At 39.3% G+C, this 17,151-nt stretch overlaps 1 protein-coding gene across 8 annotated transcripts in view; it reads right to left on the reverse strand.

Annotated features, from left to right (window-relative positions):
* Positions 1 to 696: 696 nt before the first annotated feature.
* LOC109967278 (dynein heavy chain 11, axonemal) overlaps positions 697 to 17,151 on the reverse strand; it is a 41,122-nt gene continuing 24,667 nt past the window's right edge. For 4 of the 8 annotated variants that reach the window (XM_020612734.1, XM_020612739.1, XM_020612738.1 and 1 more), the window contains 28 exons: positions 16,735 to 16,968; positions 16,398 to 16,544; positions 16,137 to 16,250; positions 15,905 to 16,048; positions 15,090 to 15,272; positions 14,877 to 14,978; positions 14,640 to 14,774; positions 13,108 to 13,281; positions 12,733 to 12,968; positions 12,492 to 12,617; positions 9,828 to 10,032; positions 9,546 to 9,710; positions 9,204 to 9,344; positions 8,834 to 9,004; positions 8,546 to 8,614; positions 8,305 to 8,427; positions 7,971 to 8,164; positions 7,748 to 7,896; positions 7,539 to 7,666; positions 6,961 to 7,188; positions 6,672 to 6,863; positions 5,474 to 5,602; positions 4,699 to 4,941; positions 4,413 to 4,595; positions 4,209 to 4,324; positions 3,871 to 3,983; positions 3,639 to 3,779; positions 697 to 3,513 (listed from right to left, as the gene is read on the reverse strand). In XM_020612734.1, coding sequence (XP_020468390.1) covers positions 3,266 to 3,513; positions 3,639 to 3,779; positions 3,871 to 3,983; positions 4,209 to 4,324; positions 4,413 to 4,595; positions 4,699 to 4,941; positions 5,474 to 5,602; positions 6,672 to 6,863; positions 6,961 to 7,188; positions 7,539 to 7,666; positions 7,748 to 7,896; positions 7,971 to 8,164; positions 8,305 to 8,427; positions 8,546 to 8,614; positions 8,834 to 9,004; positions 9,204 to 9,344; positions 9,546 to 9,710; positions 9,828 to 10,032; positions 12,492 to 12,617; positions 12,733 to 12,968; positions 13,108 to 13,281; positions 14,640 to 14,774; positions 14,877 to 14,978; positions 15,090 to 15,272; positions 15,905 to 16,048; positions 16,137 to 16,250; positions 16,398 to 16,544; positions 16,735 to 16,968 — 4,533 coding nt within the window. In that variant the 3' untranslated portion in view covers positions 697 to 3,265. The remainder of the gene's footprint in view (positions 3,514 to 3,638; positions 3,780 to 3,870; positions 3,984 to 4,208; positions 4,325 to 4,412; positions 4,596 to 4,698; positions 4,942 to 5,473; positions 5,603 to 6,671; positions 6,864 to 6,960; positions 7,189 to 7,538; positions 7,667 to 7,747; positions 7,897 to 7,970; positions 8,165 to 8,304; positions 8,428 to 8,545; positions 8,615 to 8,833; positions 9,005 to 9,203; positions 9,345 to 9,545; positions 9,711 to 9,827; positions 10,033 to 12,491; positions 12,618 to 12,732; positions 12,969 to 13,107; positions 13,282 to 14,639; positions 14,775 to 14,876; positions 14,979 to 15,089; positions 15,273 to 15,904; positions 16,049 to 16,136; positions 16,251 to 16,397; positions 16,545 to 16,734; positions 16,969 to 17,151) is intronic. The other 4 variants (XM_020612733.1, XM_020612735.1, XM_020612737.1 and 1 more) reach the window with 4 other exon arrangements.

The raw sequence follows: 17,151 nt of genomic DNA on the forward strand, positions 1-17,151 counted from the left end.
TCTTTATGACATTGACTATTCTGACATTTGTACATGTTTTTTAAAGGCCGTAGTGCAACACAGAGAGAATATGTTTTAGCACTGTGTCTTAATTTTTAATTTAATTTTTTTTTTATCAAAAATGTACAGTTGATTCAGTTTTTACTGTATATTTTGAAATTCTGGATAGATATTTATTTCAGAATTATTTGCTCTATAGATATTACATATATGAATTCAGTTTAATTTCAAGTTTCCTGTATGCACTGCTTTAGTTGGTCTGCATGATATGGCAAACCATGGATTGACCACCAGTGTTAACTGTGCATGTATTAAAATATTTTTCATCATCATTAGCTGGCTATTGTAAAAGGTGTTTCTACATGTTTGAGTTCGCTCTGAATGCTGACATTTGGAGTTCAACAGGTAAGTGGCACTGTCTCTTCCTGCCCAGGTTACAGCAGAGCAAACAAAACACAAAACAAAATTTATCAACCACACAATTAATTATATTTAATACACATAACTTAAGTAGACATAGCCTAAATTGTGTTGTTTGTATTTTAACAATCTCAAGACAAGTTATTGTACTGGTTTGTGTGGCACTAACTTCTCAGCTGTGGTTTTAAAATAGTTAAGAATAAAACACAAGACTTATTATAAAGTCACAAAAAATAAAGTAAAAAAATCTGATCTGTAATAAACACAAAGAAAACAAAGGGAGCTGTTAAATGCAAAAAGGTGAGAGAATTTAATATTCTCAACATGTTCACAAATACAGCCACCTTAATAGCAGAACAAGTACAAAAAGGCACGAACTGGCAGCTACTCTGCACAGTGTTTCAAGCTTGGCACCAGGCGTCAGAGTATTATTGTATATTTTTTCACATTCCGTTTTTACCAGTTCCATTTCTATGTTGCTGGGTTGGCTGTTTTGTCAGAGAAAAACCAGTCAGGAGGAGACCCTGCTGTCACCTGGGTGTCTGGTTTGATACACGAATGATATTCAGATTAAACTTCAACGTCTGATATTACAGTCAATTAGTAAATTTAAAGTACAGTATTTCATCTTTGAAGAAACAATCAGATTGCTCCAGGTCAGTGTAAGGCAGTTACTTTGTGGTTTCTTTGTTAATACTGTATTAACTTGTAAAGCACACTACAAACAACAGGGGCCTTAAGGCAACAGATGCATTACTACTGTACCTTGAGGCCCCACCTTGTACAGGAGCCCTGAGTTTAAATCTATTTTTAATGCCATTATTTTATAATATTTGTATATGTTTACATGGTTCATTTTACTAAATACATCAGTACATAGACAATGCATATAAAGTGAGAAAGATGGGGTGGTTGGTCAGTAGGCGCACACAGCTCCTTTGTTATGGAACAAATTAGGCCCTGATAGTCTAAAACTATTGAAGGATGAACATACTAATTCTAACATTTTCCACAGACTTTGATCATATTATCACTATATAATATTGCAGTTAACTTGGCTAGGTTGTTCAATGCACAGGATTTCACTTGATGAGAACTTAATCAATGCTTGACAAAAAGCTACACATGTGGGCTCTGTTCAATTTTTGGATAACAAGGCCATCAGTACACAGTATCTTTCCTGGGTGCTATGAGGCGGAGGTGTGACCCAGATGCCCTTGCTGACTTTAACCAGGTGTCCTGCTTGGCCTTTAACATGACTATCTGTGGCACGACCCCTGCTGCGTTGGGCCTCGTACCCTGCCATTTCCTCCCAAACACTGCCAGCACTGTATCATTTCCCTGTCACCAAATGACTGGCTAGCTGCTGTGGCGTGCTAATGAGGGGAAGAGAGAGCAGATGAAGAGAAACTACAGGAAGACTGGTTCTTCATTTCCCCTGTGCAATACAATACAAAGAATCAATCCACCATCCTCCACTTGTCTGACTACAGCCCCTTCGGTTGCAGGGAGAAATTAAGGGCAACACAGCAGTTATTAGCGTTGGAGAAAATCTCATTTGAGAAGATAAGAGTGCTGATTTCCATCCAAAAAAAAAAAAGAGAGATGTGTTTCAGTGGCTGTAATTTCATAATGTCACTTGTTTGTCATAGCAAACAAAATCGCACCTGTTCTGTTTCTCTCACGGTATATCCATATCATACTATTTTGACTGACAGTCTGTTTACAAAAAGTCAAATAAGCTTGTACTGAATAATAAATAGCCTTATTTTTTCAGCTAAATTTCCTTTTCATGGTTGCACAAAATTTCCTTTAGACAATTGCTATGTGCTGATTAAAATAATTTTTCTCATGGCATTACTCTTCTATATGATCTCAACTGTGACTCTGGAGCTCCTGCAATATTTTGATGCATCTCTAACACACAGAAGATTTAAACCATAAAAATCATCCTACGCACATGATACAGGGACACTTTAAACATCTTGGTTTTCAATTAACCTTGATTAAATCAGTTTGAAAAGACAACACGTCTGATAAGAAGACTGTGTTTCTTCAGACTCATCGAAAGTTATAAGATTTTATTTGGTTCATATTAAGTTAATCAGATGCTAACAGAGTGCAGACAGATAAAGGATGGGCAATCTAATGTGTTGCGTTCTCATAGAAAGCTATCGGTGTCTTTGAATAGGGTTCTCAAACAGGCCTGAATGAATTACACTTCGTCTGTTAGTATTCTGCTTCTGCCGTACAAAAGGTCAATGTCAAATGCACCTCATTTAAAAGTCAATAGCAACCATGCACATCATCTCCTGGGAATTCTGTCCGGGAACCCTCCAGACGGCATTGTGTATCATTCGGTTAGTAGAGGGCAGCCAGGGAGCCTTTTTTAATCTTGACCTTCCAATAAAATATGCTCCCCATCCAGAATTACATGGTCTAAAATGAAGACATAAGCTCCCAACAAATCAAGCCCCGAGTGAGCCATCTCCAGGGAGAGGTTCAAGTGTTGGACACAGACAACAGGTTTAAACACTGGCTAAACATGTCTCTGCTTCTTTATCTACTTTAAATCTCAGAACACACATTAAATGCTACAATGTCGGTGTTGACTCCTTTAAGCCAAACTGGACACAACAACAAACATATCAATAAAAAAGCAAGGTTAAAAGTGTGTAATCTGTAATTTTCTATCACAAAACATGATAAAGAGCAAAAGGATAGCAGTACATTTTTCAATACTGTCTACAAATATCTGTTTTTTAGCAGTGTTTGCAGAATACTGTAGTGTTGGCAAATATTATAAGATACTTAAGGACTCACTGTCTTCCACTCCCATCACGCCTCATACAGACAGCAGCAGTGCCACTCCAGCTACGATCCACTTGGCAGAAGGCTGTTTGGTTCGGAGGTGGAAAGTCCAAACATATGTATGTCCACGCTGCTTAGTGCGGTACAATGGACATTCATAAGTGCTCTTGAGCTCTTGCTCCTCTGCAGGCACAGCCTTTACATACAGCACCGGCATGGCTGGGGTCAGATCTCTCAAAACTGCCTCAGAGATGACTCCAGACTGAGTGTCCCATCGTGCTCCTAGAGGGACATGGGACAGAGTTGCTCATTTTACCAATGCATATGATGCAAAATATAAAAATCTATGCAGGTTCATTCTTTATAGATCATTTGTTGGAAGAGAGTTAGAGCTGGTTATTACTAACCTTCCATGAAGAGTCCATGGATGTAGGCTCCCTCCCGTGGTGGATGTCCAAATTCGTCTTTTGTCTTTTTTGTTACATCAACTATCAGAGCCATTTTATCTAGGGGCCACTGATTTTTGCGTGCGATGCTCTGCAGCACAGCTGGAGAAAAAAAAAAAAGGAATCAGCATGTTAATATTTCTAATGCTTCTGGTACATGTAATCTAAATCGCTTGTCAAACTGGGACTTCACCTGTGAGAAAGGCCTGTGGGTTGAAGAGCCCTGAGAGCCAAACAACTGCAGGTAGAGCAAAGTCTCGAGTCCAGCTGTCCAGCTCACGACAACTACATAGTACATCTCTAAACCTATAAAATGGATAATGATCAATTAACAATACTGAATGTCAGTGTTTGAAGCCTTTACAATACGTCTGCATGGGTCACCTTAATATTGGCTTTATGCTTGAAAATATTTTACAATGGCATGACAGTTTGCTACAATGAACAATCTGGCAGGTCACGGGGAAACTGAAAAGGAGATAAGAAATGCCACATTGAGTTAAAAATACAGTATTATTAAGGAGTAGTTACCATTGTCCCAGTGTTTTAGTGGAGGGATAAGTTAGTCGGGCCCAGGAATCTGGGACAGAATTGGTGAAGAGGGCAGACTGCAGAGTTTCCATACTGGAAGAGACTGTGAGTTCTCCCTGTGGACAGTGAAACTCTCATTAATGATACATTATATCACTGTTAGACTGGAGTTCTGTTAACAGTACACGCGACAGTAGACTGTACCTTCAGGCCAAGATCCAGCTCAGTAAGGGTCTTCCTTATTTCTGCTAGGAGAAGATTCATGCGTTCACACTCCTGGAAACAGACTAAAACGTAGGGGCTTCGCTCTGGTGTCTTTGTGATCATCTCTGCCATGTTGTATTCCTCAGGGAGTTTCTCAAGAAGGTCTTCAATGACAGAACTGATCTGGTAAATAAGATGAACATACGTAGTTACGTTATTTATGAAGGAAGGCCGCTGTATTCTCAGCTGTGTTATTTCCCATTAATGCTTCCTGCTCCCTCCACACCTTCTCCTCTGTGCTCTCAGCTCCCCCCTCTACTCTGAAGGAGTCCTGTGGCTGTAGTTCCAGCAGAGTCCTTAAGAGGTTGTCTGAGGTGACAGTGAGGCACTCGAGCTCAGTATTTGGATGTAGACCATACAGAGCGGGGTTCTCGGATGGGAGATGTTCATCAATGTAATGATGGTAACCACTGTAGTCCATGAATGGAGGGGCCAGAAACCCAGGACACAAAAAAAGCTCCCCTTCCAACTATGGATTTTAAAATACAAAGATGAAAACACATACAGAATAGCACACTATTTAAGATGCTCTAAAAATTATGACAACAGTCAAGCTGGTAGCAAATCAGCCTTCTGTGGGGTGAAACAAATGAATTCCAAGTGAAACATATCAATTAAATGCATGCTAAAGATGAAATAATCCCCTAATAATGCTTGTAGTAGCGTGTCATGCAGCAGATGGCACAGGGAGGTAACAATGTCAAAGTGAGGGTACAAAAATCAGCAACGGCAAAGACTTTGAGTGTAATATTGCAGTGTATGTTTACACCCCAAGAGGGCACCCTTTACCCAAACAATGCCACCAAAAAAAGCAGTTTTTCTGTATTGTTTGGCAAAGTATAATTGAATAAAACCCAAATATGGAATCAATATCTAACTCAATGATTAGGGAATTTTACAATTTTGAAAATTATCAAATTAAGCAATTTAAAATACCTTGTAGTTTAATAATTCCGTAGAAATTACAAAATAAGCAAGTTCTTACAGGAGCACTGACTCACCATTTTTGGATGCATGAACTCTTGCAGATAGGCCCGACACAGTCTTCTATCCCAGTCATCAGTAATGTGTCCTCCATAAATGATCTCTCCAAAAAGATAACACAAGTCCTCCCAAGGCACCTGCATTGACTATAACGAAGTTAGTTTGTAAACTTATGACAGTCAAAATATACTGTAAGAAAAATGTAAATAACTAATAATTAGGAAACTCCTGTGCTAGAAAAAAAAAAAAAAACAAAAACTAAAGACAAAGGTTATTAAATGTACTTCCAGGTTATCAATAATACTTCAGGATCATTGTATAATTAGTTCTGCCACAGTTAGTGCCATTTTTCATTGATTTTTTTCGGCATTATTCCATTCCTCCTTTGAAACGTTAAGCGGCAACTATGTGACCTCTTCCCAAATGAGTTCTTTTAATAATGATTACAGTAAAGAAATGTAACAAAATTACGTTTCTTTATACACACTGATCTAATGTATGACAGAAGCGTCTTTTCCTCAGCAGGAGATTATGATCCATGAGGGTGAAGGAGAAAAAAAAAGAACCTGTGATTCATAACAAATTACAAAAGCTGGAGGTTCACAATCATTTGTACCTGTATTGTTTTGCAAATTGCTTCCTTCATCAGCTCTAATTGCAGTGATCACTTATGTAGTGTTGTGAACTGTCACATTGGCTGCATGTAATTACATTTAGGATAACGCTTCATTGCCCTTCTAATGAATTCTCTGTATACGCACATACAGGTTACTGTTTGGTTAACATAATGAAGGACATTCGTTTCTGGAGGGCAGAATACCTAGGAGACATAATTGGTTGTGACCAGAGTAATAGAAGTTCTCAGAGAAATGCATTAGGAGTTGTGCAGGGTACAGCACCCCAAGAATGGATTTTTTTTTGTCTGCATGAAATAAAGCTAAATTATAGGTTGTGTGTTCATAGACGAAATGTAAAAAAAAAAAACAGAATGAACATTTTTTTCAAATAACAGTGCAACAAAAGATTTCAATAATTGGAGACATTGTACAGTAATTTAGCATCCCTGTCTGACAATAATGCCACTGCAAACACCATTATCATTAAAAACTTACACAGCTTAAGAAAGCAGAAGTAAAAAAACGAATTCAGTTTTATTAATATCAATAAAACCATGAACAAAATATAAATTATATTTAAAAATGGTGTTAAAAGTACTTTGGTGTTGGCCTCTAAGTAGTTGTACAAGACATTTGCTGAGATGGTGAGGTCTCCGGTGCTGAAAGGGTAGTTATGGTTCCACCCTTGGGGACCAAATTTACGGCGCTCTGTGACACAAGCATGAAAGAAGCAGAGGGAGAAGAACATCGAGTTGAACTCCTGTTCTCTGGAACACATATCCAAAGTGTCCTGGAATATAAAAAAATATATAACATAAGAAACAGTTCAACACCTTTTCTGTAAAATGTAATGCACTTGTTGAAATTATTTTAAACTTCCCACACACTTGACTAAAGTGACTGAGAGCTGCATGCAGACTGGCATTCATGCCAGTGGGGGGCTCATTGGTGATTTTGATGGCATTCTCCAGTATTCCTCTGGGGACTACATGCTGTTCAGGGCTTGGTGCTGGTTCCCCGGTGATGAAAACCCTGAAGCTGGGGTGACTGTCCATTGCTGCTGCCTCCAGAAAAGCATCCAGAGATGGCAGCCAGCGAGACAGCAGGTGCACATTCTGGGGGAAAAAAAAAAAAAGATTAGGTAAATTAGTTTATAGGTAATAAAATAAATGTGCTTTTATGTACAGTTATATTTTTGTTCATCCATCTGAAAAATGTCTTCCTACTGTATGTTCTGAATTAAAAAGAAGATCTGCAGTGACTCGCTTGGCTGCAGGCTTGTCCTGTTAAAGGAGGCATTTATGGAGCTGATCTAGCCAATTATGACTTTTATTGAACCAAATTGAGTTTATTTCCCTTGCTCAGGGGATAAAATAACATTATCGGGTACAACACAGGCAGCAGGGAACAGCTGCCTGAAGTTGCTGCATTCATTGCCTGGCCAATGAATAGTAAAATTCTCTACCTGCAGGATGACCCAGTGTCCCAGTTTAGAAGCATTCCTCAAAACTCTTTCAGCTACCTCCTCCTGCCCCTGTCCCAGGGACACATTATGCAAATTGCCCTGGTCAATGGAAAAACCAAGCTTCAACCCTGAAAGGAAAGAATATTTATCCCTACCAAGTCATCAGAATGTATAAAAATGTACAAAAAAAAAAAAAAAACGCCTAGTACCTAGTTTCTCCACATCTTTGAGTGGATCCACCCCAGGAGAGAGGATGAAGAACACAGAGGTTGAGGGGCCACTATCCTCATATAACTTGTCAAAGTCCAGCCTGGCAGCATCCACATATTTTGCTCCCATGTTGTCCTCTACAAAGTTCCTATTAAGAAACACTGTCATAAAGCTGAATGATATCACAAATACGGTACAAATGTATCTTGGTCATTCACTTACCTTAGTGTATAGGTCATCCTATCAGGGCGAAGTGCTCTAAGAATAATGAGCTTCTGGAGGGAGGTTTTATTCTTCCAGTCCTGTGGAAGTCGTTCCTTTTCAGGACAACTGGATTCAACAATTTTCCTCCAGCGCTTTGGTGAACTTTCCATGTCTCTGTCCAGTCCACTGAAGGCCTCCATTGCAGAAATTGTCTACATCCAAACAACAGACAGTGTAAGACCTCTCTTAGCAGTGGAAGGAGGTATGTAGTGATGACCTGATGGATAAGGATCAGAAGGTGACCCTTTAACATGTTACATCACATCCGGTATGTTAATATCCTATACTGTACCTTAATGGCTCCCCAGGCATATGAAGAGAGGAAGGACACAGGACTAACTTTGGTAGCTTCCACAGGGAAACGCAATAAAAGATCATATTCCTGAGCATCAATCAAGCCCTGCTTGAGCAGAATCTGAGGAGAAGGACCAAGAGCAGTTTGGAATGATCTATGCTGCACTGATCTTTTTAAAAATATTTTCCACAATAATTGAATGCAAGAAAATTCTGATGATGAGATTTGATAAACTCACAGAAGCTGAATAAGTGCCTCTGAATGTGTAATTTCTACATGAAGCACAGTCTCCAGAGCAGCACAATTTCTAAGATGAGAACAGTTGGTGCAGTGACAGATAATTGCATTATGCCGTCAGAACCAACTGTCTGAACAGCAGCCATGGAGCAAGGTGTGAGAGGTAATCAATAGCAGCGTATGGTGCTGGTGACTGCTTTTAATTGAAGTTAATGTGGGGGCAGAAAAGTACTTTGATTGATGAGGATGACAGGAGGCCCCACCTTTGAGGCGGCCCCGAGTCCCTCACCTGGAAGGCAGTGTGTGACAAGAAGGTTAACTTGTCTCTCTCAAACAGGGCCTGGCTGGTGTACAAGAATACAGAATAGGTGATGGCCTCTGTGAGGGTGTGCACCCTGGTCCTCACATCTTCATCCCATTCTGCACATTCCATCGCTTTGTTAAACACCGAGTTAAAGGTCTGGAACACAACCAAAAGGAGGATTAGCACTATCAGAAGATAAAAATATACATGGCTAGATCTGCACTAAATTGACAACTAAAAGCACTGATTTAAAAATCCAAAATCTAGAGTTTTGGTCAAAGTGGATTAAGTTTTGTCTGAAATACGGTGCAAAATGATATGCATCCCTTGAGAGCACTTCAGGGGTACGTTTCACCTTGAGAGAAAACTGGTACATTGGGTTAATTTTGCTGAGGTCACTGATGATGAAGAAGAGGAGAGACGCTCGCTCAGCTGCTGGGCGGTATAGTTCTCGAGCCTTGTTGATCTTTGTCTCATTCTCTCTGGCCTCCACCACCTGTGTGTTCCAGTTGCACAAAATGAGCTATTAGGCTCTCAGTTATGTTCCAAAACCCTCTCATTACACATATTCCTACCTACACATCAATTGCAGCTAATGCAATAAAATGAGGCGCTTGCTATTGTGTGACATTCAAAAACACAAGCACTTGACTACAGATGGACACCTGAGAGGACCCTGTTGGTGTTATAACCTCACCTTGTTCTGAATGTGAGCGGCTGTGGACTTGGCGTTTTCAAGTTGCTCTACCAGAGAAATATCACCCAGAAAATTACCATGGGCTGCAGAGAGGCGACTCAACAGGTCATCCTCCAACCTCTTCAGCTCAATTTTGAAGTAGTTCTGTTGTGTGGTCAGCTCCATCTTGGGAAACATACACAAAACAATTCAAATTAATGAGATTTTCTTTTTCATATGGTAGACTATGGTTTACTGTAGGTTTGACAGTCTTCATCGCTCATAAAATGCTTAAGGGTTCACCTTTAGAGCCTCCAGGTCAGGTCTTTCCTGGGACACTACCTGTCCCAGCAGCTGCTCTTCCAGGCCCACAGGAGTTACTGTGAAGTTGATTAGTGTGGTCTGGGCCTGGAGCTCAGGAGGGAAATGGGGACTGGCTAACTTGGTGTGCATAATGAGCTGAAAGTTACTGCTGTATTCACACTCCTTGCCCCCAATCCGAATGTACCTGGATAACAGGACAGTACATTGCTTTAAGTCAAATGTTATTTTTTTCCTTTAGGAAAGAGCATAAAGATGACAAAATTAATAAACAACAAAACGTACACTACCAAATTTTGTTGTAGGTGTAGCAAAACTCAGCTTTGTTTCTACTATAGACAATAACTAACTGAAACTTTGGAACTCTTTGCCAAATGTTTCAAAGTCAAATGGTCTTCATATAATGAATATAACATATTGTATGTTCATGCGTAACCTTTAAGCCAAAAAGGATGGGGAGTTCTAAATGTTCTGTGGATGAAATCTTAGTATTGTAGCTTTCAAGCTCACATGTTAGATCTCCACAGCAACTGAGTAAACACATCCATTAACAGCTCCAGAAAAAGCTAATCAGTTGACTCCAATATGGGATGTTTTGACAAACTACTAGGTCAAAAGTGAACTTTCATGTTTAGAGCCATCAGAGCTTGCAACTTTGAAAACTTTTCTTTCCAATCCAATGTGAACAAGTAATTTAATTGCAAAAAAGAGAGCAATTTAGTGAAACTGCTCAAGTTGGTTTGGCCTTTCCATCAAACACTTTTTACATTAACTTTCAAACTGAGATAGGGACAAATGAAATGTTGATTAGATGATTATTACATCATTGGAAAGATCGCAGTGCAACGAACAATGCAGGATGATGAGGACGGCCCTATAGAACATTTGAACTAAGGAAGTGCAAAACCTCTGCATCTTGAATGTATCTTTTGTCCTTATGCATCCAGTCCATTGAATTGAATGTTTATGCACTGCAACTTCAACAGAGCAACAAACTTCACTTTGGTTTCAAATGTCAATTATACTGTAGACAAATAATCCTGAATAAATATGAAAGATTATCACCACAGCAGCCAATATTTATCTGTTCCTGCATTTCAATTAAATTAGCACTGGCTTGACGAACCTGGTGGCATTTCATTTTTCTCTAATTACCCCTTGGATGTCAGGCAAGGCCCCAATTTTACAGCACAGGTTCCTCATGGCCTGGGTCTGGTTCAACTCTATATCTTCACAAGCCAGAATTAATGTACTATTGATAGAACCATTACTCCACCAAATTAAAGTCCTTGCTGATGGATTGGCTTGTAGTTTTCCGTCAGCCATGAAAGGAATAATTAGTATTCATTACTTCACACTCTACAACATTCCAATTATTAATGAACTTCAGCTGTGGTGCCCTATGAGATCCATCATGGCTGGCCCAGCAGGTTGTATTAATCATCGACAGAAACAAGTGTGTGGGTCATCTACAAGGAATAAACTTATAATCAGATTTACTATGATGAATTGTTACGTCTGGGCAGACAGGATTTCAGAAGAAGCTCAATGAACATGCACTAAGATACTCAGTATTCATGGTCATACATAGATCACTGCAAGAAAGATGTAAACATTTTTGAGGGGAAGGTGAAAGCACAATGTCAATATAGGGTAGTTCTATTTATTTGTTGCCAGTTGTTCAGTTTAGGAATTGTTCTGGATTTTGCTTTTTGAGGGCGATTGATAACTGAACAAAGATATTACAGAGCAGCCATTCTGATGGCACTGTGGATTACAGTGGGCAACAGTAGTCAGGTTTAAAATCAGAAAGATTTACTGACTACAGGGTGTTTCAAAGAAGTGTCAGTTTGGATGGCATGCAATGTGATGATAAACAAGATATAGTAAATATAATATATAATAAAGATATAGTAGTAGTGGTAAAGCTTTTTTTTCTAATTAAATGACAAAATATTTATATACTGAATGACCTACCTACTTCACAATTAAGATCAAGTTATAATTTAAGATGATCCTGATGCAGTGAATTATATTAGGGAGTGTAAAGCTCAGTGTTATTATTCTATTTCCAAAGCAATAAATGCAGACATATACCAACCAATCATCTATCATCAGTATGAAATTATTGAAGCTGCATTGGGTTTGCCATCATGATGGAAGACCATTGAATTTAGCGTGTTACATGCCAGCTTTCCGTGGAAGATAGGAGTCCTTATAAATAACCATGACTGTCTTCAATTCAGCTTTTACACTGAGGCTCAGCTGTTCAATATTCATCACACCTATATAATATGAACACACAAATATACATCTATCACTTGTCTAGAAAGGTCAGTCAATAAGTTGGCCTCAGGGATTCAGAACATGCACCGCAAATTCATTTATAATCTAGAGTGGGCAATAATAATGCATTCCGTCATATCTTAGTGGTGTTTCAATGCTCAGTGAGATTCAACTATCTGGCAAATGTGCTCCTATTGTCTCACACCACAGACCCATTGTGACGAGTTGTGGGCACATTGACTTGAGTATCAACAGGCATATAAAAACTATACACTGACTTAAATGTTTTTGGTGTGCAACAAAGCATTTATGCTTTATGATTCAACAATGCAAATGTAATACTGCAGTTTCAGCACCAACCTTCCTTTTTTAATAGTGCTTCTACTCAGCAGGGGCTCCAGGACCGGGTCTACCTTTTCTGGAAGATTCTCTATCAGAACTGTTTCACCACAGGCAAGAGCTTGTTCAATCACATCTAGATACATGCTGAACCAAAAACAACAAAAAAAAAACAAGCAAATGTATTTTGACACGCACTTTTATATGGTGTGTTAGCACTCCCTGACACTGATTGAAATCAGGTGAAACAGCTTCTTCTCACCCTTTCTGTCCCAGCTGCACCACCTTAAGCTCTGACCCTATTCGATTTTGGATCCACTTGATGCCTTGCTGCTGTGGGTCAATGATGAGTGGCCAACGCTCGCTGGTGGTCAGGATGGCAGCGTTCTCAGTGGACATCCTATCATTTGGCAAGCCCTGGTTATGCCAGGCAGCCACAGTGGCTTCATCTGTAATCATGAGGACTGGATCCAGGCCGTCTGTCAAGGGTACAGAGACCTGGAACAGAAACGATATCACTCTAGTTGGAGCACTGGTGGCAGCACAATGAGCTTCAGTTCACAGAATTTATTGTAGATGTTTATAGAGAGAAATATACAACACAACAATACAAAATCCACTGCAAAACTGATCTTACCTTCTGAGACTGAAGAAAAGGGATCCATGTGTTATTAAAGAGCTCCACACGATACTGCCTCGTAAAATAACCCATATAAGAGACAAATGCTGAAGTGAGGAGAACATCACCACACAGAGTTTTCCGTTGCTTGTCATACTGAAGAACGGCTTGGGACCAGCGCTCCTTCTCTGACTGCAAGATACAAAAACCAGGCTTCAATATAATTTTAAAAATATGCAGAAACACACAAATAGCTAATTTATAAGAAGAATGCTTTGGAACACAGTTTAAACCAAATAACTATCTGTTGTACACTGTAGCAAAACGTAGATGCTGGACAACTTCCCACGGCATTTATTTTACAAACTATGAAAATGTAAGCAGTAAAGCATATAGCTGCAATTTCCTTGAAAAAGCTTTGGAAGATTCACTCAGCATCAATTTAGCATTCATTTAAACCTTCAATAATATGACTGTGACAGCCTTACAACAATAAATCTTACATGGCATTTTCTTACAAGGGGCTGTGGATCTAGAATATGTCACATAATAAATTTTCAGACAGTTAAAAATCACTATAATTTTACTCTAATGTATTATGGATTGCCTGTAATATCACTCAGTCTGGGGTGAGACATTGTTAATTTCCAACAGCTGTTGAGGCTTTGAGGTAAGTTAATGATTGAATATAGACGGTCTGATTTATTAGTCTGAACACTATTGCTTCCAGGTCAATGCCATAAAGACAAAACATTTATCTTGATATGCTTAAAAGCCAAGCTGTTCCATGGAAACCACATTTATTTTCTGGAATAAGTAAGTCGAAGTTACAAAATAGCCAATGAAGTGACCATCTTAATGACAAGGATAATCATTATCCTTCATGTTACCATCCACAAAGCAAACAGATAATATAGCCTGAAAACAGGATGCACTGAAATGCAAGAGCTGAACTTCACAAATTATGCAAATATTGAAATTTTGACATTTATATATTCCAAATATTCATACTCCACAACTTCCCTTGGTACTTTTTCAGTTGGTTGAAAAGAAACCCTGCAAATGAGTTACTACTACACCTCAGACAAACTAGAGATTGTGCAAAGATGATCACAAGGCACACAAATACATATGCTAAATATACAGTACGGTAACTACACAGACGTTCTCTACAAACGCAATCCGTCTACTGTACTCTGTGAGCACAGTGTTAGTGTAGCATTATTGCCATTTCTCTACCTTTCTCCATTTGGAAACTGTTCAGCCAGCCAGTTGCTGGTTCAGTCAAGCGTTTTGTGTGATCCAGCCCACTCTAACTGTCTCACATGTCCTCAGTATGCTGCTGGGCCAGGCTGTAAAATCTCCCTTTGCCCGATCTACTCACACAACTGTCAGGCTATTCTGCCAGGACATAACCATTTCTAGTCCAGATTATTGATGCAATTCGATTACCATTGACTCTCCATGCATGCCTCCCACACATTGACAGTTTACTTCATGCTAGGCCAGCCCTATGACACTACCAAACTCCTCCACCTCTCAGTCTTTACCTCTAAGCCCTTGACTAGTCGGTTGGCCAGCTCTATGGTTTGGATGGTATGTGCTACCTCCTCCTGACAACTGATTTTCTCAGCTGTAGCCCTTTCAAACTGAGCTGTGAGGCTCTGGAGACTGGCATCAAGATCCTGGAAAAACAAACCAAAAGAAGCCATGGAAATTAGACACCACTAAGAAAAACTAGCTTTTTGATTAAATTACTTAAAGTATAATATTAACACTGCACTCACCACCAGCTTCTTTTTAACTGCCAACAGTTTGGATGTTGCCATTTCTAGTTCTGCATTAGCTTGTGATAATGCATCCCTTTTTGGAATGACCTCACAATATATCTGCAATAAAGGACGCATACATTTTGGAAAAATAACATTATATATTACAGAATACAAGAAAATGTACTAATATTTATTATAAGTACAACTTGTTTCAAGGCATTTCCTGACCTCATAATATCTAACAATGTTAATAATCCAGGCACAGAGACCAGCTGCTGCTGTAGATTTGGTGCGAACAAGATCAGGGTGAAACTCTGGGTTAGTCAAATACTCTCGTTTCACTACAGTCAAACAGGACTCAGGAATGTGCTCCTTGTCATATGACACCAGGGCTTGCAGGAAATCATCCACCTGACCAACAAAAACAAAAACAGAGGACACAGTAATACCTGCACTAACATTTTGGGGTGGGTGTTGTTTTCTAATTAATAAAACCTAAAAATGAGACACATACAGGCCATGTTGCAGATCCAAACAACCTCACTGCTAATGTTTCCACACATACAAAACAGCACAATCCTACATATCAAGGATTTGTATTATTTCTCAAGTATATACTCATACAGAGAAAGCATATTGGTCTAACACAGACTATTTGAATGAATTTAAAATATATAAACGCTTCTCCTTTTTTTCCACCTGCTGCTCATCAACACCAAATGTTGTGGTTGAGCTAGAGTCTAAAACCTACTGCGTCTAAATTGTTAAAAACATATTTGGTAAGAAAAGAATGAACCTTTAATTCTACTGGCTTTTAAAAAATACTTCCTTTTATGGTCACACTTGAATTAATAGTGGCTATTAATTCAAGTGTGAGAAACAGGTCGACATACTGTACTCGCTCGCCTAGTGAGCGAGCATATTCACAGAGCCATTCAAATGTGAGTACTGGAGAAATGCTATGCAGGGTCAGGGTCAAGGCCACACACAAGTTAGACTGGTATTAATCAGGCAGATGTGATTGATATGATGACAAGCTTAACCTTGCCCATGAAGGCTCGTGCTGCCTTCCAGCTCCGATCCTTAGGCACTCGACCACGGGGAGCTAGCAGAACCATCACCGCTGCTGCTACATTGATCACTGCCACTGGAGGGTTTGGAAAAGCCTTCAGTTCAGTAAGATTCATCTAAAAAACAATTACAATTTTTTTATTATAAACATTATATAATCTTTAAAAGGACTGAACATTTGTTCAATGTTATAAAATGAAGCACCTTGTTGAGTGTGTCCAGTGCTGCTGTGGCAGCTGTCAGTGACGGCTCTGCTTTGGCTAGGTCATTTTCACAGTCCTTCTGTTTGACTGAGACTTCAGCCTGGATGACAGCTACCTGTACAAAAGCAAAAAAAATAACTAATAATAATAATAATAATAGTAACTAAATCACCACAATGTAGTAAATAATACGCGTGGTATAAAGAGTCCAAAGCCAAAAAAGCGTACAAAAACCAAAGAGAGGTAAGATACAGTAGCTCACCTTTTGTGCCTCAACATCTGCAGCCTCTCTCTTGTTACTAACCCTCTGAGTTTGCTGTCCAATCTTTGTAATTAGACTTTCAATATTCTGATTTTTTAAGGTCAGCTCAGTTTCTTGGGATGCCAATTTGGCCTTTAAATGCTCAACCTTAAACAAGAGAAAAAAAAATGATTACACACACTTCACAGTGTAATCTTCTTAATGTCAGAGAAAAACACATACTGTACTGTTCAAATCAAAGACTATTACTATGCTTAATATTCTTACCTCATACCTTTACAGTACTTTAAACCCTAATATTGCCCCCCTACTATATATATATGATTAAAACGCTAACCTGAGCAGCAGTGGTTTGGAGTTTCTGAAGGCCGTTGTCAAGCCGGTTCATCTTGTGCTGGAGCTGAGCCTGGCTCTTCTCCAGAAGGTTTCTGTACAGGGTGATTTGCTGGAGAAAGCTCTTGGGGGTGGTGTAATTGTACCTCTTCTCATTGCGCTGGTATTTTTCACTTGCCTGGTTGACACTGGTGTGAACGTAGGCCATGAAAAGACTGATGGATTCCTGGACGGCAGGCTGTAAAAATAAGCAGACAAGGGGGGGAGAGGGGAGAACAGGGCGAGGTGGATTGAGTAGAGTTTAACATCCCCAACCTGATGGGGACTGAAATATTATCTTCATAAATTTTGAATTCATCTACAAGTTTTGCCACTTTACTTGGCTGGCCCTGACTTACTCAATCTGAAATTTAGGTGCAGG

Source organism: Monopterus albus, unplaced genomic scaffold (assembly GCF_001952655.1).
Source record: "Monopterus albus unplaced genomic scaffold, M_albus_1.0 scaffold127.1, whole genome shotgun sequence".
NCBI classification, from domain to species: Eukaryota; Metazoa; Chordata; class Actinopteri; order Synbranchiformes; family Synbranchidae; genus Monopterus; species Monopterus albus.